The sequence below is a fragment of the Sturnus vulgaris genome, chromosome 6 (genome assembly GCF_052056855.1).
Source record: "Sturnus vulgaris isolate bStuVul1 chromosome 6, bStuVul1.hap1, whole genome shotgun sequence".
Lineage (NCBI taxonomy): Eukaryota > Metazoa > Chordata > Aves > Passeriformes > Sturnidae > Sturnus > Sturnus vulgaris.
In genome coordinates this window covers 33,490,589-33,516,657 of record NC_142248.1, presented here as the reverse complement: position 1 = coordinate 33,516,657, position 26,069 = coordinate 33,490,589, and the positions used below count along the sequence as shown (strand labels likewise).

Here is a 26,069-nt window from a genome sequence, read left to right as displayed (position 1 = left end):
ACAGGCAGGCAAATGAGAGTGTCTCTCCAACTGCAGTGTCTGTTTCTGGACAATACAGCTTTCTTTGCAGATAACTGCTCGAGCGGATTCCTGCATATTTCACAGTGTGAGGAATAAAAGCTTTTAACATCACTACAGCTTCCCATAAAGTTTTTCATTCTAGCATTTAGATTTGCTTTGGAATGCCAATTAAGCTTCTCAAATAACTTTGATAGACCTGAGGATATTAATTTTCTGTAGTTGGAGTAGGCCTGGTTCCTTGTGCAAGCTGTGTATTCAAGAGGGCAGCTCAGTGTCAACTTATGTAACAGGTTTATACACTTACACCCTGCACTGACTAACATAAGTATGAGTCAAGATTTTCTCCAGGGTTTGAGTTATAAAGTAATTTTCTTGTGTGAGAGACAGAACTCAGCTTCAGTTGTTCAATTTCTAAAAAGTTTGTCTGAAAGTACCGTAAGTTGATCTGAATCCAATTTGTATATAGAGTATGGGCCAGCTCTCTGAATCTTTCCCTCCCCTCAGTAATCTTACACTCTGACCTGAAAAAATGTACATGGAAACTCCACAACCTGTGTTCATCCCTGAGTTATGAAAGCAAGGGCCTGATTCAGGGCTCATATCTATTATTCCCAACAACCAGCAGCACAAATGACTCCAGAATTCAGTTCAAACTCTGCATTCCTTCATTTGTAAAAGACTGAGCACAAATTTTGTGCACAACTGCTGGAAACTAAATAGATAAGAAAGACAAAAGAAAAATATATTCTCTTATAAATATTTATCTAAATGACAAAACTTAAGCCCATTTGGCTGATCATTCTTAATTCCTCTGGTATTCAGTAAAATAACACCCTTCATGGTGACCTCTGTATTCCTGCAGATTTAGTACGTAATTCTGCAGGAATTCCACACTTCAACTTTTTGCCAGAGCACGAAGGCTCCCTACCATCAAAAAGCCAAGAATGTGGTCCCAGGGCTCAACTGTCAACTCTTGTTGCTTGGTGTTTGTTTATTTTAAATGACACCTTGTCAATACTGACCTGAAATTCATAAAGGTCATTTCATAAGCTGTAGTACAATCACAAACAGCCATTTAACTCTTTCCCCCTTAGAACTGAGATGTTGAGAAGGGAAGACTTTGTGAAGCGTGGGCAGATTTATTAAGTAAATACAAGTCAGTAAACTCTTGGCATGCTCATACTAAGGATGCTCTGCCTCCTCCTCCATATAACCTCTAACAAATAGAAAGCACAGAAGCAGGTGTTAGGGATTAGAAAATCTTGGCACTATTTAGAAACTGTACATGAAGCTCATCCCTGTGACAGACATGGGATATAGTCTGACTTGTCTGGCCTTGGCTGTCTTCACTTGAGTTGCATTCTCCCTCTAGAGAAAGAGGAAATGCTCCAGAAGCACCATATTACTGAACTGACCCACTTTGGAGGGTGAGAAAGAGACACAGGTTCAACCTATACAATTAAACTGATAAAAATTTGATGCTTCCTGCTTGTCATACCAAAATAAATGTGGGGTACAGGAACTGTACTGAGCTCTAGGACACTGCAGCATTTGGATGTAGAGCCTCAGCGTGGCACCCGTGCAGCGAGGTTCAGGTTCCTCTTGCAGTTAGAAATTATGCAGTGCCTCTTTAACTCTGATGAGAAGAGCTGGCTGAAGCACATATGCTGGAGGGAAAGAACAAAACAGACCCTTAAATCTTCAAAACATTTGATCATGGGATGAGTAATGCTGGTACTTGGCGTAGTGTCCTCACAGTGCTCTGTGCCCTTTTTGTTATTAGGCTCTTACAGAACATTTGCTGAGGGTGGGAAATTGCCAGCTCACCAGCACCCAAGACTCCTGCTCCCTGGCAAGTGTCACAGTGCTGGAAAATTAGTTCAACTGCTTGGAGAAAAAAAAGTGCTTAATTTCCCAAGATATTTACATAATTTAAAAAGCCTTTTTGTTTAAAAATAAGATGTAGAAGTAACTTGGAGACATCAACTGTCCATAATGTAAATAGGAACATAATCCTGTAAAATACGATACATCTTCAACTCTTATTTCAGCTCCTGGGAGTGTTGGAGGCTCAGTCTTTCACAGGATGACAAGATCATCACAGACAAAGGTTTTACTGGCTTAGTTCACTATGTAAATATATGTTTGAGGGCCCAGTGTTGGGACCAGACATTGCAGTCAAGCTGAAGATATGCAGCATTTTAAAGGAGACACACTGCATGGTAGGAAACTGAGCTTTGCATGTTTGTATGTCACAGAGCTGTTGACTGCTAGGTGGAGTAGTCTGCATGGGAGGAAAAGAGCAGAGAAGGTGTGCTTGGCATCCCAGCTCACACAAGCTCCTATTTAAGGTATCCCGCTCTACAGAGCCATTGCAAGGGGAGTGTGGGCAACTCCTGACACAGCAGGCAGACTCAGGTTGGATGATCCCTAGGCTCTTTCTGAAAGTAGCTTGAGGTGACTTGTCTATATCTACAGAATCAACCTAGGGCCTTGGCTATATCATCCATCCAACTTTATGAGCAGGAAATGAAGGTTTAACCCATAGGGTTGGTCATGCAGCTCCACTGACACCTATGCAGACATAAAAATGATAATGGATTTGTGACTGCAGGGCTCCTGTGCATCATATACTTGAAATTCATATTACATATTAGAGCAGCTTGATTTATGTTGTGTTTAAGACCACATCACGCTGTCCAACAGCAATCTCTACTGGGGTTTAGGACCTGGCTGCACATTTTTTCTCCCTCAGCTGAAACATGGAAACTACCCTGGAAAATATTTTTACTTCTTTTATTCCCTTTTACTAATTGACTTTTTGCTCCCCATGATCTGGGATGGACATAGGTAGCCCCACTAATTTGCCACAGCCAAAAGCTGCACAGTGAAGGCCTACAGGATAGGGATCAATGCAGTGTAATAACTGAATTGTAAAATCTAATAGGGAAGGCCTGAGAACCAAACCTGTAGTTTATCCTCGCTCAGTCCTGTAGACATGAAGTTTCACCCCCTGTCTGGTGTCAAGCTCATTACTGTGGCTGTGACCCACAAGACCGGCCAGCACTCTGTGTTGACACCTTTTTCTGCTGAGCAGTAAAGCAAACCCTCTGCTGGCACCTCAGGCTGGAGGTTGTGCACCTTTTCCTCCAGTTCTACCCACAGCATGATGATGAAGGTGCAGAATATCTGGCTGGTCGTCTGCCATTTGGGCTGTGGAACGTAAGAGAAGTTACAACAGGGTGGGTGAGTGCCAGCATGTCATCTCTTCCATTGTAACTGTCCCTGTAGCTGCCTTACATCACAGAAACTGGGTGATAATCTAAAACAAAAGTGTTCCTCCATGAAAGGGGAAGGTCACACAACTCACATTTTTGGCAATGTAGGTGCACAGGGAGTTGATGACAGGTTTGAGATTTGCACTCTGGTTTCTATGAGCTGTTCCTGTGCCCGAGTTAGCAGGCTCTGCCTCACGGGTACAATCATAAAGCTATGACTTGCTGTAGGGTTGTAGATCCCCTAGAGCTCACAGGTGCTCACTGAGTCTCCTCCTGGCAGGATTGTCTCCATGCTGATCCCTGTGACCAGTCGCACCCGAGTCAAGCGCAGTGGCATCAGCCCCCTGCACTTAGCGGCCGAACGCAACAACGACGATATCTTGGAAGAGCTGATAGATGCTGGCTACGACGTCAACACTGCCCTCTCTGATGAACGGTCCTGCCTTTACGAGGACAGACGCACCACCCCACTCTACTTTGCTGTTTTTAACAACAACATCTACGCCACAGAGCTGCTGCTGCAAGCCGGAGCCAACCCCAACGTTGACCTCATTAACCCATTACTCATCTCCATCCGCCACGGCTGCCTGAAGACCATGAAACTGCTTCTTGACCATGGGGCAAACATTGATGCCTATATATCAAGTCATCCCACCACATTTCCAGCTACCATCATGTTTTCAATGAAATACCTTTCCGTGCTGAAGTATCTCCTGGATCTGGGCTGTGATGCCAGGTCCTGTTTTGAGTGTCAGTATGGAAATGGCCCACACCCTGCATTGAATTACAGGCGGGAAAGACTTAATGATCCTCAGGTGACCAGGGAGCCAACTGTAGTACAGGTAAGCACTGCCTTGTCTACCTACAGGACTTCTGAGGACATGTCCTACCTGTGGGTTTTGACAACTTTGGTGTATTTTTTCTTCCAACTACTTTGTGAGAAAAAATGCCACTATCCCTACTTTATTTACAGAAAAAAAGAAAACATTCCAAGTTTATGTCCAATGACTGCAGGAAGGTTGCCAACAGCCACTGTGGCCATAGCTTGAATTTACAGTGAATTGTAGCCATCTTGACAGTCTTACCAACAGTTCTACAATGCTCTTTTCCTCCGGACCTGAGGTGCCAGGAGTGAGGCATATTTTCCTGAAAAACATATGGATGATAGCATATGGATGATAGAAACTTTCTTTTTTAACTTGCCCTGTAGGATTTGTTTAGTCTGATGCAGAATGTTAGCTACTGGTTACATGAAAACAGTCTAGTGCTTCATGCTGTGAGGGTAAACTTGTGAATGTGAACATTTGCAATTTCTGAGTCCACCGGATAAGCAGTCATGGAGAGAGAGCATAAATTATTACATTAGCTATGTGACTGAGTTATAATTGAAGTTTTCACAAGAGATTAGGAGATTTAGGTCCATGATTTCATATTTTCAAAGCCATATGTAGGCATTAGATACCTACATTTTTATACATGTATCTTTGCAATGCTTTTTAAAATGCAGTGGAGCTCAACTTCCCTTGGGCTGGAATGGGACTCTCAATCCCTTAAAAGACTGCAGAACCTCAGATTATACTTTTTTTTTCTGATTTCTGTATGTTGTCTCCTTCCAATGTATGTCAAAACCTAATGCTCCACTCAAAATTTGCTATCTTTCAACATATTACACAAAAATGAAATCTCAACATGACAGTTTTTCTATTTTGCAAAGACTCGGGGAAGAAATCAATCAGCTTCTATCTAGTTTAAATGTGGCTTTGAGGGATTCGGAAGAATCCCAAAGGTATGGTTACCAATATATGTTCTTTGATGGTGGAAAGAATAAAGGAAAACATTAAAAGATCCTAGGAAATCTTGACCTTTTTATCAGTCCTGTCTTCCAAAAGACTTTACTCTCCAGTAACATATGTGGGGGGAAAAAAACAACCAAAAAGAAAATCTTATAGAGAGAATTTTAAGAGTCCATCACAATAATCTCTTATCCTAAACAGGGCTTTACCCTCAATAGTCTTTGTCCCAACAAAATTCCTCCAGGATACCTATTTTTTTGTCAAAGAAAAAATTATAAAATATATAACCCCTAGTTCTTTATCTGTGATATGGTAGGACATTGAGTGAACAGAGAGATGGAATTCCAAGACAAGAGAGTTTGTCTGTAGCCCTCTATGATATTCTAGATACTCAAAACCAGCTCCTTCTGGATCTCACCTGAATCTATTGCCTAAGAAAATACTAGGTCACTCACAGTCAGTGCCTCAAAGGTCACATCACATGAGGCACAGATAGCAAAAACTGTATGAAATTGTATCTGTGCCCAGAGAGAAAGCAATGAGGACAGATGCACACACACAAAAAAAAAAGAGTAATCCCTTTCCTCGAATATTGTTTTTAATTTGCTTTCACCCCTAGGATTTTGGCAAATAAAAGTGAGGTTTGTGTGGTAGCTTCATGATATGTAGTTATGAAATTATTTATATTCTGAAATACACAGGATCTTATGAAACTACAGCCTTCTCCACACAAAGGATGTTCTTTTTCTATTTTCTTATGTACGATTTCATCAGGATAATAAATCTCAATTATTAGTCTTTATAAAGGCTATAAACTACGGTAACTGGATTTGGAAAATGCACAAATACAAATCATAACTGATGCTACTAAATTAATATGTCCTGGAGAAAGTGAACACAGAAAAATGGTTGCTGACTGTGTCAGTTCCCAGAACTGCTGTTGATCCCAGGAAGGTGGGGACACAGCAGTACCAGACTGCCACGAGAGGGCATTCGGGTTTCTGCCGAGAACACAGGCTCAGAGACACCTTATTCCCGAGTCAATCCCACTGCCTGGTGTTGCAGTTTTGCATTATTTTCCTTTATTTTGCTATGCTTATTTTCCTGCAATGTGTTTTGAAATGTGTTTATTCCAGAAGATGTTTTTGTAAGCCGAGCTTGTGAGCAGGGAAGAGAGAAAAAGGCAGGCAAGGTCTCTAGTGGAGACAAGAGAGCAAGTAAGATCCAGTGTTTTATGGCCCTACACGTGTCTTCATTTCAACTCTACTAGAGCAGTTACTGCAGGGAGGTGGCAGTGCAGGTGCCACCCAACTCCAGTGCATGGCAGTGACACAGGCACTGGAGAGTGACAGCCAGATATACAAAACTGCACTTCCTATAGGCAGCCCAGGCAGGAAACTGTGGGCTGTCCACCACGATCCTTCTGACATGACTGTCTCTAGTCATCCTGGGAAACATTACATGGTGATGTTCACTGAAAAATAAGAGTCAGAAGAGTAGTAAACACCTCTGTGAATGCTCTCACCTTGAACAAAAAGTACCTTATTTTCTGCAGCTCTATTTTACTAGGTGAACTAATATAATTTTACTTCTGAAGAAGAGCATCCACACAAGAGTTTAATCATTTTGAGTTAGGACTCATGCATGAATAATCAAATTTTATCTAGTTACAGGAATTCAAACTGAGAGAACTTTAAGATGGTGCATTTTCTTTCCTGTTTGGTGTGGGTTTGCTTAGAAGGTGTTTGCAGACAGTCTGAGTGACTAAGTTGATGGACGGTGCTTCAGCCACCATCATTCAATAGGGTTCAGCCATGTGCCTGAGTTCTTATCCACACAGCATGATTTAATTCATGTTAAACTTCCTGACTGCTTGCATGCAGATTATGTCTACAGATATCTTCATCATATGCAGAACCCTAAGAGAGACAGACGAAACTGACTGGCATAATATACATATTTAGATTCAAGTGGGCAGATTTTTTTTAAATGAGACTGCTTAAAGTCAAGTCCTTAAGATTATTCTTCTGTGTCTCCATAAGAAGCCCTCCATGAAATGGATTTGGGCACTCTGCAGCTTACACTGGAGCCAGTAGAAAATTTGCATGGTCCAGACTGAGTAAGGAAGGCATCCCTCTATTAGGCCAAGGATAGTTCTCACATGAGTAAGTAAAACAACCTGGGATTCATCTGAGCAGAGATTTCTCCAGACTTGCTTCTAGTAAGATATTTGGTCCCCCAAAGCTGCAGATACCAGCAGGTTCACAAGAAGCACGAGGTGCTGCACTCTTCTGAATCTCCCTCTTTCCCTAAGATTCCTTTCTGCCCCACAGAGCCTCACTCAAGAAGGAAAAGGACCCAGCATGCCAGGTCACAGGGCCCTAGACTGCATGGACCTTTCAGCAGCCCCTGACTAGCTTAGGGAAAAGTTCCTCTGCCCTTGCATTTCTCTGGAAGTAGGATCTTGGGACTTGTATATAATTCAGCATTATTCCATGCTCCAGAGCTAGGACTTCACTAGGGATTTGTGTCATCCTGTGATTGCAAAGAGAGGATTCTACCCTCAGCTGGAAAAGAATAGGCTTTAGTTGAAGTTTTCTGAAGGGAAACTGGTGATTGCCCTCACAGCTGGTGGAAGGGAGGTACCATCAAAGCTGTCAGAGCTATTGCAGTTGCTGTTTCTACAAGTGCATTTATGGCCCACTGATGGTAGTCAATCTGTTTTTCCTTGAAGTTTTGTGAAATGGTGTCTACTCCAGAGATAAGTCGCTGGGCTGGGCCGATCATCGATGTTCTTCTGGATTATGTGGGTAACGTGCAGCTCTGTTCCCGGCTCAAGGAGCATATTGACAGCTATGAGGACTGGGCTGTCATTAAAGAAAAAGCAGGTATGGTCTCCCAGAAGAGAATCGGGCACAAATAGTCCCACTGTTGGATTCAAAACCTCAGTCACCATCTCCTCTTAGTATTCATCCCATAAACTTGAAAGGATTTCCCTGCTGGGATTGACCATATATGAGGGTCAGAAATTTCTGGGGTGTCACTGGCCCTGGGGTGTGAAATGCACACCAGCCATCGATCTGACCCACTGAGAATGAACAGTGCAGAAAGGCCCATTTGGATGTAGCTGGGTTTCAGTCAGATCAGGACAGGTGGGAAGCACAGCCATCTCCACAGCCTCACAGGCACCAGTGGCCTTTAAAGCCTTTATTAATATTCCACTCTCCTAATACACTTTCCCTCAGGATAAAGTCTTTCACAGATATTATCAGAATCAGTTTTCTGGCACCAAGCTAAATTTGGTGCCTATCACATTTATTCTCAGTGGGAGGGCTGAACACTTTGAAGTGGCTTGTTTAAATCCTCCTAGAAAGCCCATTGCTATAGCTGAGATGGGTACAGCACCCCATCCTCCAGCCCCACATCCTTCCCCATGTCGTGCCTCAGAATAGAGGATCTGCCACCAATCCTAGACATATTATACCTTCATTACAGAAAAAAAACTTTTTAAATTCTTTCTTCTCCCATTTTCCTACTGACACTGTACTGCCCAAGCTGAGCTCAAGTCCCTCGAGTTAAAACCTGTTTTGCTCATGTTTCTGACCCGCCTGTCTTTCAGAACCTCCACGACCTCTCTCCCATCTTTGCCGCATCAAGGTCCGGAGCCTGGTTGGAAGAAACCGCATTAAACTCCTTGACACGCTGCCTCTCCCAGACAGACTGATCCGGTATTTACAGCACGATTACTCACAGTGAGCCCAAGCACACTGGATATGCAGCAGCCTCCTGGCGTGGCACCCAGTGTCAGCACCACGGTATAGGTGCACGCCAGGGAGGAATTGCTGCTGGCTTGGTCAAGCACCCTCCCATGACTATTCTAAGAGAAATGTGCTTTTGAAGCATGAGAGAGAAGAAAATGGAGGAGACAGCTAACATAGGAGATGCTGTTAGGTTTTTCAAGAGAAAACACATACGATTCACCTCAGACCTTGGTCTGCAAAGAAGAAGAAAGAAAAGCCAACACTGACAAACGAGTAGTGCTGAAGCAAGTTATCAGTAAGGAACTCAAAAACGTCCTAAAGCTGTGGTGGAGCTTAGCATCCCTGTGTCACAATTCAGAACTTGTCAAGAATCAATGTATTTGGGAAAACAATCACATTACCTTCACTGACTGAGATTTTTATTGTAGTTTCTATTCTATTGTTTGGATTTCTGCTAAGTGTGTTGGTTGCTAATTCTCTGATATTTTGACACCACCTTGCTAACACTTTTACTTTTTTTTTTATACCTTTCGTATTGAGTACTTGATTTCTGAACCTTCAAATCTCAGAGCTCTTTAATAGACTAAAATCCAGAAATGCTGAATCCTTTAAAAGTCAAGGAAATGTTTATTTAAGGAGGATGGAAGAATTATATTTGCACATAGTGAATACAGTTCATTCTGTATTATATTTGCAATAGGAAGTAAGTGAAATTTTGCTTGAGAAAATTTCCTAGACTGGGGATTTGAAAGCAACCCTGAGCTCTTTTTTTTTTTTTTTTGTGTAAATCAGAAGTAGCTGCAGTGTAAACAGTAGGTTCGTGCTTTCATGAAGCCGGTGTCAGAACAGAACAAAGCCCTAGAGGAGCAGGAACAGAGAGTGATGTGAAGGAGAGAGGCAACACTGCTGAACCAACTTATTCTCTTCCTCCCCCAGAAGATCTTATCTCTACAAAGCCAAGCCTCTCTGACCTCCTTGGACCTCTGTGGCTGTAACAATACCACGATTGAAAGTAAGAGAAATTACTTCAAAATTATGGAATTCAAACTGCAAAATTTATGGAAATGAATACCCAGAATTAAATTTCCAAATCTTTATTCAGGTGCCTAAATAATGCCAAGTTGCTTGCACCAGGTGTTGTTTCACTTAAACCAGTGGAATTATATTCAGTATCAGATGTTACTGAAGCAGATTAAAAATCTCAGAATTTAGCCCTGAATTTTCTGACTTTGGAAGTTTGAAGTATCTATTAGCTTCCTTTGACACTGATGAAAGTTATTATCTCAGCTTCTTTGAAAATTAGGTCACCTATTTACAGCTCAGATGCACAACTGATTTATGGCAGCTTAACAAGTCACCATCTATCTGCTGAACCACTATAATTGTCCGTGAAATTCTTTTATTGAAGTTTTTAACAAGTCACATTCCCTCACAGCTGGGGAGGCCAAGGAGCCCATGAACAGTTATTGGTAGTGACTACAGATCACTTGACAGGTGTGACTTGCTGAACTGCTTTGATGAGTGCTTTATTCCTCAGTAGGCACCTAAGAAAGAATGGAAGAAACTAAATTTGGAACTAAATCTTTGCAGATCTTATGCTAGAAGCACACTCCTTACCTTAGGTGACAGAGGAGCTGTGCACCATGGTCTGCTTGGATCCCCACCAGAGACTTTACATATCTGGTTTTGTTTGTTGGTCTGCATACCATCGGTGGAATGTGATAGAAATCTAACTAGGGTAAGTACATTGCACTTTTATTTGTGTGGAGTTTTATACCTTAACACAGAACTAAAGTGTGTTGCACAAATACAAGTAATACAATCTGTCTGGGCACACAGACTGTGATGACTTTGTGTGAAATGTGTTCATCACTTGTGGGACAGGATGTGAGCAGAAAAAGGATTGGTCACAGGATTGCTTACTCTGTCCATTGCTGTCCCCTTTATAAATACAAAAATTGAAAAACCAAGAGAGTTTCAATTCATACTGAACACTGATCTTGTAAAGCTTTGGAAAGTCAGGTGAGATTCCTCCACTGGTGAAATTTCATCCAGTAACTTCCTTTACTGCCAGTTTAAGATCTACTCCCTTGTCTCCTGCAGTGTGAACAGGGAATTGGTTCAGGTTAGAAAAATATTGGGTAGAGAGAAAAGGAACAAGAAATCTCTGTATCAGTTCTGCCAGTATTGGTAAGCAGTACCTGGAGAGATAGAAAATCACGGTGAAGTTCAGGCTTCTCTCACTTTCTGGGGCTGAGCAACAAAGGTCTGGATCTTACATTGATATAAATCAGAAGTCCTTGAAATCAAGTAAGTGTAACAAAGCAGAGTTGTAGAGGGTGACATATACAGACAGAGCTTGGTGGAGACCACTTCAGAGTTTGGTGTGCAGTGACAGCCCTGAAGACCCTGGCAGGCTGAAGGGTTCACAATCACCAAGTACATGGATAACTCCAGAAGTGGCATTTCATAAGTATCCCAAACTGGGAATTTCCCCTGAGCCAACATCTTTGTGTCCACAGAAGTCTAACAAGTAGCAATTTCATTTTTTGTCCTTGGAGAAGATGAAACTGGATTTGAAGGGGATAAATATAGAAAGCCCGTTTCTTCTTTCAACCAAGAGACCTTCATTTTTATTGGGAGACCCATGTCCTGGTTGCTGTCAACGACCTGTCCTGAGCAGGAGTCAGTGAGCCAGAGAGCACTGGTCTGATGGGAACATAACACAGCTGTGGGAAGGATAAGTGCATGCTGCACACAGAAACTGAGGTGAGAAGAGTCTACCTGTTAGAGGGGGAGTCTGGTAATTACAATGTTATTAAGTCCTTTCTGCTTGATCTTTAAAGCAAACCTTCACATACTCAGTTTACATTTATTTGCACTGAAATGGAGCCCACTACCTCTCCACTCCAGTCACTGACATACTATTTTGTGCACAATACTGAATCTGCACAAATTCAATGTGCCTTTAATGCATCTATCTACAAGTTACTGTGAAAAGAATAATCTTCTAAAACCCAGGCAAGCCAGGCTTTGTAAGCAGATCAGTAATTCTAGTGCAAGGTAAAGCAGCTTGTTTCACTGAGTGTGATAGTTAGACTCCTTCAGAGATGATGACTTTATGTGAAATGTTCTAGGAATATTTCATGACCAGGTTACTGTACTTTTTTTTACTGCAACATGTGCAATTCACTTGATGTTCTTGTGCACTTTTTTGATTTTTTAAATTTCATTTTGTATGAAAGTTTTTTCATCTACCTTTCCCTTCCCATTATTTATAAAAGCTATTGTGTTTTTAAAAGTTTAAATATGCACTGTTCTAGTAAATAGCAGCTCTCAAATGTTATGTTTCCATCTTTCAAACAAAGTATGAATAAACAAGTAGATTCTTAAGGACTATCAGCTGTCCTGAATAGCAACATCAACCATCGACCAGCCAAACACAAAAATATCCAGGAAAATTCTGAATCAACCCAAGCTTGAACAATTAATAATTCTGTTGTAATCTCAGGGATGAGGGAACAGTAAGTATTGCTAGAGAGGAGACAGAGTTGCTATTATTTGCAAACCTTTTGGAAAGTCTCACACATCCCCATTCAGGGATTTTGAATATACTTAACAATTGTCTTCTTTTCGTTTGTGTTTTACTTCACTGCTGCTCCAGTTCAAAGCCCCAGCAAGGGCCATTGCCAGCCTTGGGCTGGGGGGGAGCTTCCATGTCACAAAGGATTTTGAAAAAGTAACATTAGTTTAAATCTGAGTGTAGGAGCATAAATATTTGAGTCAGACGTCATTTAGAATGGTCTGATTCAATCTTTCATCATAACTTTAAAACACACTACTCTACTACAAGGAAAATGTGCAGCAATATACATTCAAATAAGAAAGTTTAAAAGAAGTAGAAAAGAAAACCAGGAATTTAATATTCAAAAGATAGAAACTTGGTTTCAACTCCTCTTTCTCTGGATTTCTTCAGAAATAAAATCTATACAGAGGCTATCCACTTTGCCAAGTATTTTAATTTTTATAGAAATACTTATTCTGGTGTAATAATCCACAGCACTTTGAAATTTCCCTAATGAACTCAAGGAGGAACACTTGAGCACAACAACTACGGCAATACGAGTAGTTCATTCCATTACTTGGTCTGGCCACCTGAATGGAAATCCAGACCAATACCAAGGAGGCTGCTCTGCATTGATAGTACTGAGACAGAGTTCAGCATCTGGCTGCATCTACATTACAGGAGTGACACAGAGCTATGGATGTGAGAAAAGCCCCCCATTTCCATGTAAAAAAATTCCTTACTTACAGGTCTGTAAATTAAAAGCCCTTGTTCTCCTGCCTTTAACTTCAATGGCTCTGGTTTCTGTTACATTCCTTTTGGAGAGGGACAGAGTTTCCTCATGGATTTTTTCCAAAAAAAGGGAAAGGCATCTAAATATGTTGCCATCTTCACTTCTGGATCAAGAGCTAACCTGATGTTTTTAACCCCCCGATTAGCTCTTTAGCACCTCACACCTTGCATTTAGTTGCAGGTACGTGCTACCAAAGACATTTCTTGCTCTCTCTCCTACAGTCTATACTGGCTTGATACATATCAAGTGCCATAGCAGGGAGAAAGCAATGAAAGAAAGCTATCTCTATTTCTACTGTCTGCCTGCACTACAAACACATTACAGACGTTGTTTCCATAAAAGTGAACATTGGTGGGATATGTGAGGTATGAGGAAAGAGTAAACCACTTTTAGCCTGGGAGTAGAATCACAGAATATTTTAAGTTGGAAGGGACCCACAACGATCATCAAGTCCAACTCTTAAGTGAATGGCCCATAGAGGGATCAAATCCACAACCTTGGCATTATTAGCACCAGGCTTTGACAAACTGAGCTAATCCCAGTGGGAGTTCACATCCTAATAAAAGTTGCAACCTGGTTATATAATACCAAGAGCATCAGAAGATACTAAATTATAATTGCTTCAGATTGTATTTTTTAATGACTGCAATATACTCAAATGAAACGTTTTCTCGTTTTCCCCTTGTAGAGATATCAGGAGTCATAGAGAGCTATGCTAGTTACAGACCAAACCAATCAAGGCCACTTTTTATTGAGTCCTGGGAAAAGTTCCCATTAGCTTCAGCAACAGCAGGTTCAGGCCCTGGAGATCACAGGTGTCCATTCTTTAGCCCAAAATGTACTTCTCTCGACATCAGGGATTTACTCCAGTATAGCCAAATAGATACATACACCTGCAGTATTAAACCTCTCATATCTCATGTTCTGTGTCTTAGTACCACTTTCTCCATGGGTTTAAGAGAATCTAACTTAAAAGTACTTCCTAATAAATTCTCCAATGCCATTTTGTTAAAAAAATCAGAAAATACTAGACAAAACATTTACAGACAAGTCTTGTGATAACATCTTAAAATCAGGCAAAACAAAAGATCTGTCTCAGCCAGAAATCAAGGCAATCTATTCTTTACTTTTTTCTTCCATCACTCCTAATGGTTTTGTATTAAATTAATAAGATTCGTCATTTATTCTATTGATGCAGAGCAATTCCTGATGTGGAAATTCATCCCACTTCCATTTGCACCAGCTTAGCACTAGCTAATATCCTAGCCCCAGAAGAATTACTTCTGATTCATATCAATCTAAATAGGCAGAGATTTCAGCCCTCGTATCTTCCCACCAGTTGCAAATCAAATCCGTGTCTATCCAGTGGGGCAAAACAAGGACTGCATTTGCAGAACCACCAAAATAAAATTTACCTTCTTTCTCTCCTTATTTTTTTCTTTTAATTCTCTCAGTATTTACATACAGCAAGAGCTTAAAACAATCAGAAGTACCAAATACCATCATTCCAGTCTCTCGTATACGCAACTAAATGACCTGAATATCTTGACTTCTCTGGAATTACTTTAAAGTATAAAAACTCTCTGAATGCATTTAATTCATTCCATTTCACTGCTGCTGCCGCAGGGCAGCCCCAGGAAGATGTTCCCACGTGGAGGACGTCTCCTAGGTGTTACAAGTGCGGCTATGAATGGCCCGCAGCCCCGCTCGCCGCGGCTCAGACAATGCCCATCGATGAAAGAGACCTGGTGTGCCTCATGCTCCATGCCACCGGCTTCGCAAGGTTTATTCCCGATTTAGCCCCGCGTACGGAGGGGACAGAGCAGCCCAAGTACGTTCCCAGCAGTTACAGATTCCCTGCAGCCCGCCCACGAGGCACAGGGTGTGATCGCCGGCCTCCTGCCCTGCCGCTCCGCGCTGCCTGCAGCTCAGGCCCGAGAGCTGACCGGGCGTTTCAAATCCCCCTCAGGAGCTGTCGTGTTCGGCGTGACTCCGACACCCGCCCCGCTAAAGATAGCCAAAAACATTGAAGATGGGTGGGGGGATGGCGGGCTTGGTGGGGATGGGTTTCAGAACCATGGGCCTGTAGAGTTTCTGCCCCGGGCCATCGGCCTCCTTGCCGAAGTGCGGCACCTCCGCCGGCAGCGCGGCCGCACTCTTCCTCCACAGCCCCAGCCCCGGGAAGGGCGACGGGGGCAGCGCGCCCGGGGGCTGGTACACGCCCGGCCCGGGGCAGGGGAAGGGGCAGCAGGTCCAAGCGCCCACTCGGCCCGACAGGGCCCCGGCGGGGTCCTTCTCCCCGGCATGTGGCGCAGTGTCAGGGGGGCTCTCCGGGCCAGCAGCGTCTGGGCTCCTTCTGCTTTTCTTGCCCTCGTAGGGAGGAGGGTCTCTGGGGGCTTGGAGCCCCTCAGGGCTGGCAGGAAAAGCTCTGGCCGTCAGGCTCTGGGCTGGCCGTGGCTCTTCCCAGAAGGAGGCGGGGAGCTGTCGCTTCCTCATGGGCACCTGGTCCGGTCGGGCAGCCTCGGGTTTTTGTTCCTGCAAAACGCGTTCGCCGGTGAGGCTCTCCTCTGCCTCGGCTGTCTGCACCACCTTCTCGGCGGCAGCCCCGCCGTGGGGGCTGGGCTCAGGTGCCTCGGGCTGGGAGCCGCGGGCCCGGTCCTCTGCCGCCCTACGCCAGCCGCACTCAGGGGGTTTGCTGGGGTGACACCGAGGGATCCGCGAGTACTTCTGAGAAAAACGCTTGAGCTGCTTCTGCAAATATTTTCTGTGGTCAACTGAGCGGCGACAAGGAGCTGATTTGTCCAGAGCCGCTTTGATGTCGCTCGAAGCCAGGTTAACGAAGTTCAGCAGAGTTTTTACCTCGCTGTCCGATGCCATCTCACTGAATGCACCGTGCAGAGTTTCCCATGAAAAGTTTATAATCCTCCTTCAGACAAACCTTGGCAAACCTGCGAAACATTACGGGCAGACTTTAAAGCAAAAAGCTTTGGTTCAGATAGCACTAAGCAGATGGAGGGAGGGTAGGGGGACATGTCAAACTCCTCAGCCACGCAAACAAGTTGTTCTCAGCTCGCTTCCGAGCAGGGAAGCCGCTGTCGGGGCGGACGAATGCCCGCAACCCACCGCCCCGCACTGCTGCCCGGCACACACCGCTCACACGGGGCCGGGCCGGCTCACACCGCCCCGCACTGCTGCCCGGCACACACCGCTCACACGGGGCCGGGCCGGCTCACACCGCCCCGCACTGCTGCCCGGCACACACCGCTCACACGGGGCCGGCTCACAGTGCCAGCCAGCTCAGCGCCTAATCTTGTTAGAGAGCGCTTAGGTGGACAGAGCCGGGGTGGCCGCCCTGTAAGCAAGCGCGGACACTCACCCGGCGTGCGGCTGCTTTTCTCACCGGTGCTGGCGGCGGCGTGGCTGCAGAGCAGAGAGAGCCCCTTCCCCGCTAATCTCGTTAGGCAGGTTACACACCGCCAACCTCGGCGGAGGCAGCCGGGGCCCGCCACTGTTTGGATGTAGTTTAGCAAGCACTTGAGCAAGCTGAATGAATATCGACTCCAGCGAGTTCGGGGCTCTCCCAGGCCAATCAGAAGCCACTTTGCCAAATACAAAGCATCCCAATCAGGCATCAGCCTCCCCTCCTTGCATTCTTTGCCATCACAAATTGTCTCCATGGGGACAGCCGCAGAAAGACAGCTAATAAATACAATCATTTCCCCATGATTTCTACCATTCTCCCTATCCTCTTCACCCCGATGGAAACCTTTCATTTAAAAATTACACAATCTAAAGCAGAAATGCTGAAGATCAGTTAGGAAAGTTTAGATACCCTTTTCTCTTCATTCTCCAAAGCTGACTGGGGGCTGATACTAAACATGCTTCATTGGCACAGGACAATATAATACGGGGGACTGGACTAGCCTACTTTTAACTGTTCCCCATCAGAGCTGGTTTTTTTTAAGGGGAGGATGATGTCAGAAAAAGGTAGGAAAGGAACAAATCTCTAAAGAGATGTGCAGATATCCATGGAAAGGGAGCTTGAGCGCTCAAGAATCTTGTCTTTATGTTTGCCCCCTCAATTGAGTTACACAAAAGCTGAATTACCCATTCAAACTACCCGAACAAAAGGATGGAGTTGGATAGTACTCTTGCATCTGTAGTCAAACAGTTAGAGACTTAAATCGAGTCGTCATGATGGAGAAAGAGTTAGACAAAGCCCATAGAATTGCCATCAGCAAACATTTTCCTGTGTCATATTAGTGGGTCTCCATGACTCCCCCTGGCCTGGGGACAATAGCACAAGTTTGCACACTCGACTACTGTCACCCTGCCAACGCTGGCAAGGAGCAGAAACAGGACAATCCTTTAAGGGGAAAGCATGCCCGCTGCAGGGAAGGTAAGAAGAGAGGGAAGAAAAGGCGTGTGAAATGCTAATTGAGCTGCTTCCTTTACTGATCCAGAGTTATGCAAGCCCTCTGCCTTCTCGAAGGCTTGTCCCTAAGGGGTGACAATTACTTAAAAGCAGAGAAAAACCTACAGTTGGAGGAAAAGGAGAGCAGAAGAGCTGCCCTTGATGTGCACTGATGACATAGAGCTGGCAGCAGTCTGTATGCCAGCCAGCACCCACTGCCTTCCACAGCTGAAGAAGGTTTGTTCCTGCTCTCCAGTCCCCAGTACCCTGGGGATGGGAAGACTGGATAGGGACACAGGACCTGCGCATCCATCATCAGGGAGATACTGCCAGCTCCCAACCAAACACAGATGTGCACTGAGGAAAGCAGAGACTGAAGTCCAAGACATTTTGCAAGTAAAATCTGCTTTACTGACATGAGGCATCAAAGGCCTGAGTACTGAGGGATGAAAACAGCCACATTTTACAAGTATTTTACTGACTGTTATTTTACTTTATTTCTATTTATTCAATTTTCATCAGAGGAAGCCAAGATGCAGACTGTGCCATTATATGAAAGTCTGGGCAGAGGCCTCAGGGGTGACTCTTCAGGATCCCTGTATTGGGATCCCTATTCACAACTTTTCTCTCAGTCTGGCCTGCGCCACATGTGATGGTGCCCAGGCTGAGGTGTTTCTGGTCTAGGGAGACCTAGGGGTCAGGACATCCTGCAAGAGAATGTGCTGCAGAGCTGTTGGCACCACAATGGGCTGTAACACAGTGGGTGATTAGCTACTTGCAGGTGTGCTTCTCTCCTCCTAGTGTCTGTGTGGCCTGCACAGGAACCTCTGTGCAGCTGAGGCTACAGGGAGAGGTTTTGTCTAGCTTATTCAAAGAGATTCACGCCGAGGGGTCATGTCTCTCTTTGCAGGAATAAACTGCCTCCTGTGCTTGAGCTTTCAAACCCAGTCCAGGACACCACATTTCACGGTGCAGTCTCCCACTAGAAGGTAGTTGGTTTCCCAAGGCAGAAAAAGGGAGAGATAGAGAGGTATGTGACAGGTACCTGGGAGTCAAAGATTATCTCAGGATATTAATGAACTATATCCTCAGAGGCCTGGGAAACTCGTGCCATGTATTATGAGACCTACATCCAATCACGAGGGCCCCAGAACCATGGGCTGTGCTCTGGGCCTGAGGGCTAGTGGGTGGGTTGGATTGAGGAGGGTGCATGTGACTTGCCTGCTTACTGGGGAGATACCAGGCTCGCACACCTCCAACACACTCACTGCAGAAGTCCTTTCCAAGCTCCTACGCTACAGCCATGCCCATGCTCTCCCAGAAGGATGCTCATGCAGGATGTGGCTCTTTGGGGACCACATGGCAGGGGTGGAGGAGCTCCCCACGCCTTGCTATGCTCGCTGCTCCGCCATCTCATTCCCCTGCAGCTGGTAACACTGGGGTGCCAGAGGGGAATGAACCAGCAAGCAGGATTTAAAAACCAGAGCAACCCACCCTTTCAAGGTCAGACTCAGGTTGAGCTGCACAGGGTTTTCTCTAAGAGGCCACCGGAGCCCTTTTGTTCCTCGCTGCTCTCACCATGTTCATCCCAATGTACATGTGAAAGGAACAATTAACAATAGAGCACTCCTCTATGAGGATCCAATGCACTTTGAAGTGTCCACCAAGCAAAGGCTCAAGAATGATACATCATTTTCCACTGTGAACATGTCAAACTAGTACAGCAATTGAAAAAATGTCTCCACATGCCTTCCCAGCATGCAGACAGGGACCAGCTGGAGAGCTACTTCATATCCGACGTGTCACCTCCTGACAGCTGTCTTCTTGGGAATTTTTGGTATGTAAAGTTTTCTAACTCCTTTTTTTTAAGTAAAGCACAGGAATAAATCCATTCACTTGAAAATTGCAGCCAGGCCTCTCCTAAAATGAAGTATTTCTTTTGAGACTAAATGAAGAAGAGAAGAAAGAAGATTTTCTTGCACAAAAATACCTTGCAACTTTTTTTGAAGTGTCAATACTTGTAAGCGATGTCAACTTTTAGTCACTTATATACCAAAATCTCACAAAGTTTATTTCCAGGCTGAGGGGCCCATTCAGCAAAGGTATTCCAGTGTTAGGTTATCCTGGACCATGTGAGCACACCCACTAACCAAAATGCACACTATTACCTGGGGCAGGGATCCCTCCCCCATAAGTGCCACGAGCATTTCAAATAGCAGGAACACCTAAATCATGCTGGTAAAGCAAGAAGCAGCTCAGTGAACAATTGAGCAGTACAGAGATGATATAGAGAAGGAGAGGAGAAAAATTAATTTCCATTCTTTTATAAATTTTTAAAACTATTTTCCCCTATTTGAGTGGCAATTCTGTTATTCCTTGTTGAGCCTAATGGATGTGGACTTTGAAGCAAAGAGAAAATGGGGCTCCAACTGTTTTGAAATGTTAGGCAGTTAGCTGGAACATCTTGGGCCACATGTGAATTGTTCCTTTTCTTTGTCCAGTCCACTATTAGCAGTTAAAAGTAAAGATAATTCAGTTGTGTGGTGTGTTTTCACTCACCTGCTGCCTCCTAAGCCTCTGCTTTGTCTTCACACTTGAAAAGGAGAGCCAAGAACCTGAGAGGAGCTGATGATGATTCATGGTGAAACCAGAAGTACTGGCATGGAGAGGAGTAGTGTTGGGATGGAGGAAGACCACCAAAGCTCTTCCTTGACTTTAAATTTCATTTTGACAGTGACTGAAGTGGAAAGACGTTAATGGTACACTGATGGCATAAAAATGGGAGATGTTATTTAACATCATACTGCAAGAACTGGGTGACCTTAAAGGTGAATGAAATGGGAAAGAAAAGGATTGCAGTAACTCTGAGCTACTCACCTCAGGAACTGATAGCAGGAATTTCTGTCATGAGGAAAAATGTCATTGTCTGTAAATGAGAAGGGAAATCAGGTCATAGGATAAAAATGAATCTCCCCCCATCTAGTCTGACCTTCAAAGTGTGTGGAGGGGAGAGGCATGAGGGAGAAAGGTGGTGTGGTACTGATGGCACTCAGAATCCCAAACTGGCTTAGAGCCTGGCCCCAGCCTGGGGTGGAAACTTGTCCATTCCAGGACCTGCAGGTTAATTTGAGAGGGATGTCTGACAGTGTGTGTACAGGGGTGCATCCAAAGGCCTTAGCATCCCTTCCTGCACTCCACCACACAGGCGCTGCACACAGCAGCAGGGATGTCTCTCCCTGGCACTGACACTCACACAGCGTGGTCCTACCCCAGAGCTGAGTCCTCTAAGCTCAGGGAAAGAGAATATGGGATTTTTCCCCATTCTTTCGCTATCCACTTGTCCCCTTTCCTCACTCTCCACATCTTCCTGTTGAAACTAACACCTCTGCTCCCAGGAGAACAGCAGCCTGGCACTCCAGCAGATGAAACTTTGACTCTTTCCCCACCCTCCTTTTTTTTTTTTTTTTTCCCGCCTCTTGACAGTCTGCTTTGACCTGAGTGACATCCTCTCTTTGCTTTCAGTCCCTGATTTTCTGCACTTGGGGACAGACTTTGAGCAGGCAGTAAGTGTTGAGGCCATGCAGAGACAGCGCGGGGGGGCTGCTGCTACCCCACAGCCTGCCATTCAGGCAGATGGTGGAGGGGGCCGATGTGAATAGCTCCTGTCAGTCTCATAGAGAGAACTTTACAATTGTGCTACGTGTTGGACTGCACGTGACTAATGCCTTTCTTCTACAGGCTGCAGGCAGGACACAGCTGTTTCTTTAAAGAGAATTTTGTTTTTCTGGGCAGAAAAAAAGCACCCATGACAATATTGTATCCACATATCCAACATTACACTCCATAATTAGGCATGATCAAAGCCCATCCTGCCTTTCCCTGTCTCTCTTTTTGGTAAATAAGATAATATTTTTTTTAAAAAGCATGTCCTTGGTTTGGTCATTCTGAAGGTTTAAATTCTATCTCCCCACATGTCAGGTATGCACTAAAAAAAAAGCAACAGGGCCAAATATAGGTTTCTTTACATAATTTTGGAGTATGTAAGTATTTCAAGAGCAGGATGAACTCCATGACAAATGCTACAGGGTGCAAAACAGTGAGAGAAACAGTGCTGCAAAAAGAAATTAAAAACACAGACATTGATATGAGCATATGAAAGAATGTCGACCTTTTTTTAAAAGCTGCAAAATAAGAAATACACTAATGGTCTCTGGACAGGGAAAGAGTCCGGATCTTGAGTGCATGGTACAGAAGAGCCATGCCAGGCTAGAAGGGTAGTGTTGCTTCTGCCCACATTTTGGCTAGGCTCACAGCTCTGCTCCCTACTCCACTCTCTTTGGCAAGGCTTCTCCCCATGGGTGTTTTTGCACTGAAATCAGTGCTTGGCTCCTCAGCCCAGAAACGCACCCCCGACACTCCTGCACCTGCATTCCCTTTCCACGGGGCATGGCCCTGTACCACAGCCCGGCTGGGGCTGCACTTGGACAAGGTGCAGGCAGCGCCAGGCAGTGCTGCCTTGAGCTGGCCCCTTGTCAGGATGACCATGAGGCTTCAGGCAGGCAGCAATCTATCTAGCATGGCACAGTGTGTGGTTCTATCCCTAACATTCCCTTCTGGCTTCCTCTCTTGTATTTCCAGACACTGTGTCTGCCCACCAGCGCTGGTGAATCACCCCATGAAGTGTGGAGCAGGGCAAGAGCCTTGGTTTGGCGTGAACATCACCCACAGATGTGTGCAGGCACTGGCTCAGCACACGGGGAGTCCAGAGAGGATGAGCTTTGCTTAAAACGCCTTTGCCATCTCCTCTAAAGGGTGAGCCAGGAGGTGTCTGAGCAAAAGGGTGTCTTTGATCTCTTCCTCCTCCTTCCATTAATGAGCCACTGAGGCTGTAACAAGCTGTGTTTCTGTGGCATAGCAGTCCCAGCTCAGACTGTGTTTGTGCAGCACAAATTGACCTTGGACCCTCACTTGTTTGAGGTGTTTCATACGTAGGATTGGTAGAGGCAATAAAAGTTAACACTAACTACTATTTTAGTTTCTCTTTGTTGATAAACAGTTAGAAATAACAAGGGTCATTACTGTCAAACAAACAAAAAAATCCTTTCTTACCTGTAATGACAGAAATAGCTGATGAACTACAACCCTCTTCTTGGACCAGATCTTCAAACTCTCTTGGTGGTCTGCAGTACAGAAGCTGTGAGGGAGTCCTTGCAGTCCCAAGTGACCTACTGGAGGGATGCTAGGATGAGGACTCAGTATCCTGCCTAGCTGGGCCGAACTATCCCTGAAGAAGGCTTAGAAAATACTCTGAAGATCTCTAAATCTTCTCTACACTACCTATTGTCTTGATTGGTAAGTTTAGCAGTATTCATGGTTTGGGGAATTCGGCCACCTTTGCAGTAGGCAGCTGTTGCACAAGGAAGTAGAACCAGCATGTACCAGCATGTGCCAAGTTGGATGTCATCCCTCCATCCCAGTTTTGGAAGTGTCCTCTAAAACTGACCTTATGCTTCAAAGGAATATGTGAAGGTGACAAGGGTTGTAGCTGTTACTGACGTTTACTTTGTAATAAATCAGCTGAGACTCTATTTTCTTCATGCAGAAAAAGCCCCTCCTTTATTCACAGAACTCATTTTAGACAGTTTTCACAGACCTCGTGTACACCAATTGGTTGGTAGTTTTCTTACTACTTCATTCATTGGTCAGAAGGTGAATGTGTGTATGTGCTTTACGTTTTTCCTCTGTGGATTCTCATGGAAAATCTAATGTTTATGCAGCTGCTACTTGTTTTTCTCCCCAAGAATAGGTTGTTGTGTTAACGAACTTTTCATACCCATGATTGTTTCATATGGGAACTTACAAGCTGTCTGCAATTAGAAGAAGTGACAGGCTAGCTTTGCAATTCAGCAAAGCAAAGCAAAATTCAGCAAATTTCATAAGGCCTTTCTTTTATAACATCTTTTACCTGTCTGCAACAGGTCACCTAGTGGGAACCCCTAGAAGGGTCCATAGGAGGTGAGTGCCAGGAAATGGGAAGTGCCAGGAAGTGCACACTGCACTTGCTGAGCAACCTGAACACAAGGAGCTTTTCAGGGCCTCCTTTTCTGCAGGTTGGGTAGATGGAGAAACTTCTGCAGAAAAGGCAGTGATCATCACAAAGACTGAAGAACCGGGCACTTCTCTGCAGTGCCAGCTGCTGCCACTCTCACTGCCCTGATGGTCTCCAGGTGTACACCCTAGAGCTGAGACCCTGAGACCAAGTGGGTGTGCCAGGTCTGCCTGTCAGAGTGATGCAATTGATTCCCAGGCTGTGCTGAGGCAGGTAGGTGCCCATGACCTGAGGAAACGCCGGTCGGCCGCTGCCTTCGCTGCCGGCACGGCCAGGCCCGTGCGGCGGCGGTGCCGCCAGGGGGCGCTGCGGGAGCCGAGCTGGGCCCGGCCGCGCTGCCGCGAGTGTGAGCGACGATCGTGCTGCGGCCCCGGGCCGGCCTGCATCCCTGCATCCCTGCTTCCCTGCTTCCCTGCATCCCTGCATCCCTGCATCCCTGCTTCCCTGCTTCCCTGCTTCCCTGCATCCCTGTTTCTCTGCTTCCCTGCATCCCTGCTTCCCTGCTTCCCTGCTTCCCTGCTTCCCTGCTTCCCTGCTTCCCTGCATCTCTGCTTCCCGGCCTGCATCCCTGCTTCCCTGCATCCCTGCCTACATCCCTGCATCCCTGTATCCCTGTATCACTGCATGAATCCCTGCATCCCTGCAGCACTGCCTGAATCCCTGCATCCCTGCATCCCCGCATCCCTATCTGCATCCCTGCTTCCCTCCCTGCATCCCTGCCTGCATCCCTGCCTGCATCCCTGTATCCCTGCATCCCTGCATCCCTATTTGCATCCTTGCATCCCTGCATCGCTGCTTGCATCCCTGCTTCCCTGCATCCCTGCCTGCATCCCTGCCTGCCTGCATCCTTGCCTGCCTGCATCTCTGCCTCCCTGCCTGCTTCCCTCCCTGCCTTCATGCCAGTGCTGCTCTCTATGCCCGGGCAGCTGCGGCCTTTACTCCGGCCAGAAAAGCCAACACCAGGGGTTAATTGTAACAAATCCCCGCCTCTCTTTTCCTCCCCTTTCCACGGCGATGCGGGGTGCGGTCGGGAGCTGCTCTCCTCTCCCCACACGGTGCTGCTGCTAGAATGCACCAGGGAGAGAGAGAAAAGCCATCGCGGGCAAACAAACGAGCTTTTGTGTCCACGGGTCCCTTGCTGGGCCAAAGGTTCAAAGGCGTCTGAGCAAAATCCTTCACAGCCTCAGAGCTCCCTCAGTTCAATGGTGCCTGAGCACGCTCAGCACTTTCCAGGTGCTTGAGTCTTGTTCTTAGGGACCAATGCTGCACAAAGCATCAGGAAAATCGTCAGAGGAAAATGGAGTCTGTAGAACATATTGTGGTGAAGAAATTGAGCAAATCACAAAGCCAATATTAATCAAAGTATTGGTGATCAGAATCAGTCTCTGCTGGAGCCCAGTATTTGCTCCTAGTGTTCCTGGGCTCATTACTACCACTGAAGACAAATTTTAAGTGAGCATGGATTTTCACAGATACCAAATTAGGTTCCATCATGAGTTTTCCATTAAAAATACAAGAGCTGGCTACTTGGAGCAGATTAGCACTCTGCTTTCCTGGGATATAACACTGTTTACATCCACTGGGATCCTATAGTGGGTGTTGATGGGAGGCAGCAGGGTTTGGTATGTGCTTCTGCAGAATGTAGAGGACTTAGAACACCAATATGGTGAAGTAAAAAACCAAAACCACCAAAACAAAAAAATAATTATGTTTATTTGCCTTAACACAATCTTTTCAACCAACTTTTGCAGAGAGAATGCTAATAAAGAAAAAAAAGTATTTAATTATGATAAATAACAAGAATACATTGTCTAAAACCTATTTTTTTCAAGTCTGATACAAAGTCTGTTATTTTTCTTTTTTCTTTCTGCCGTCAATGAACCTGGTACATAGGGAAGTCTGTCACTGTTGCACAAGCTAGATCTGTGCATACAGCTGCCAGACATGAGCAGAGCTTCATATGAGAGACAGTGATATTGGGGGTCCTGGTCTGATCCATCATGAGGATCAGGGAAATTAATCCAGATGGATGGTGCTTTTAAGCAGTGCTTCACCCACAAAATTCTATAATCAGTAGCTCATGGTGAATGAAAAGATGTGTAGCTATTTCTGAGAGTAGCTTAAATGTCTATTACTTGCAGTGTGATTTGCACCTTGCCAATGTAATGTAATAGAATTTTATATCTGATGAGACTTTAATATCTGAGGAGGCTTTTATACTTAAAATACTTATCAGAATTTATATTGTTTTCTTCATGAAATCATATTGTGGAGCTGCAGTCAAGGACAGCAGAGAGTGATATAAGCTACACTTTGGCACAGCTTTAGCAATCCT

The 26,069-nt window shown here is 45.0% G+C and overlaps 2 protein-coding genes across 2 annotated transcripts in view; one reads left to right on the top strand and one right to left on the bottom strand.

Annotated features, from left to right (window-relative positions):
* The window catches only part of ASB2 (ankyrin repeat and SOCS box containing 2), a 33,457-nt gene extending 19,129 nt beyond the window's left edge, over nt 1-14,328 (top strand). Inside the window, exons 8-10 of the mRNA XM_014884516.2 lie at nt 3,580-4,141; nt 7,827-7,980; nt 8,712-14,328. Of these exons, the coding sequence (XP_014740002.2) occupies nt 3,580-4,141; nt 7,827-7,980; nt 8,712-8,848 (853 nt within the window). The 3' untranslated portion in view covers nt 8,849-14,328. The remainder of the gene's footprint in view (nt 1-3,579; nt 4,142-7,826; nt 7,981-8,711) is intronic.
* FAM181A (family with sequence similarity 181 member A) lies at nt 13,931-16,740 on the bottom strand. The gene is made up of 2 exons (XM_088166173.1): nt 16,588-16,740; nt 13,931-16,159 (listed from the first exon to the last, which is right to left on the bottom strand). The coding sequence occupies exon 2, from the start codon at nt 16,086-16,088 to the stop codon at nt 15,219-15,221; it is 870 nt and encodes a 289-aa protein (XP_088022299.1). The 5' UTR covers nt 16,089-16,159; nt 16,588-16,740; the 3' UTR covers nt 13,931-15,218.
* Nucleotides 16,741-26,069: the final 9,329 nt, after the last annotated feature.

Coding starts and splice junctions, on each gene's coding strand:
- FAM181A (XM_088166173.1), bottom strand. CDS start 16,088: ATGGCATCGGACAGCGAGGTAAAAACTCTGCTGAACTTCGTTAACCTG.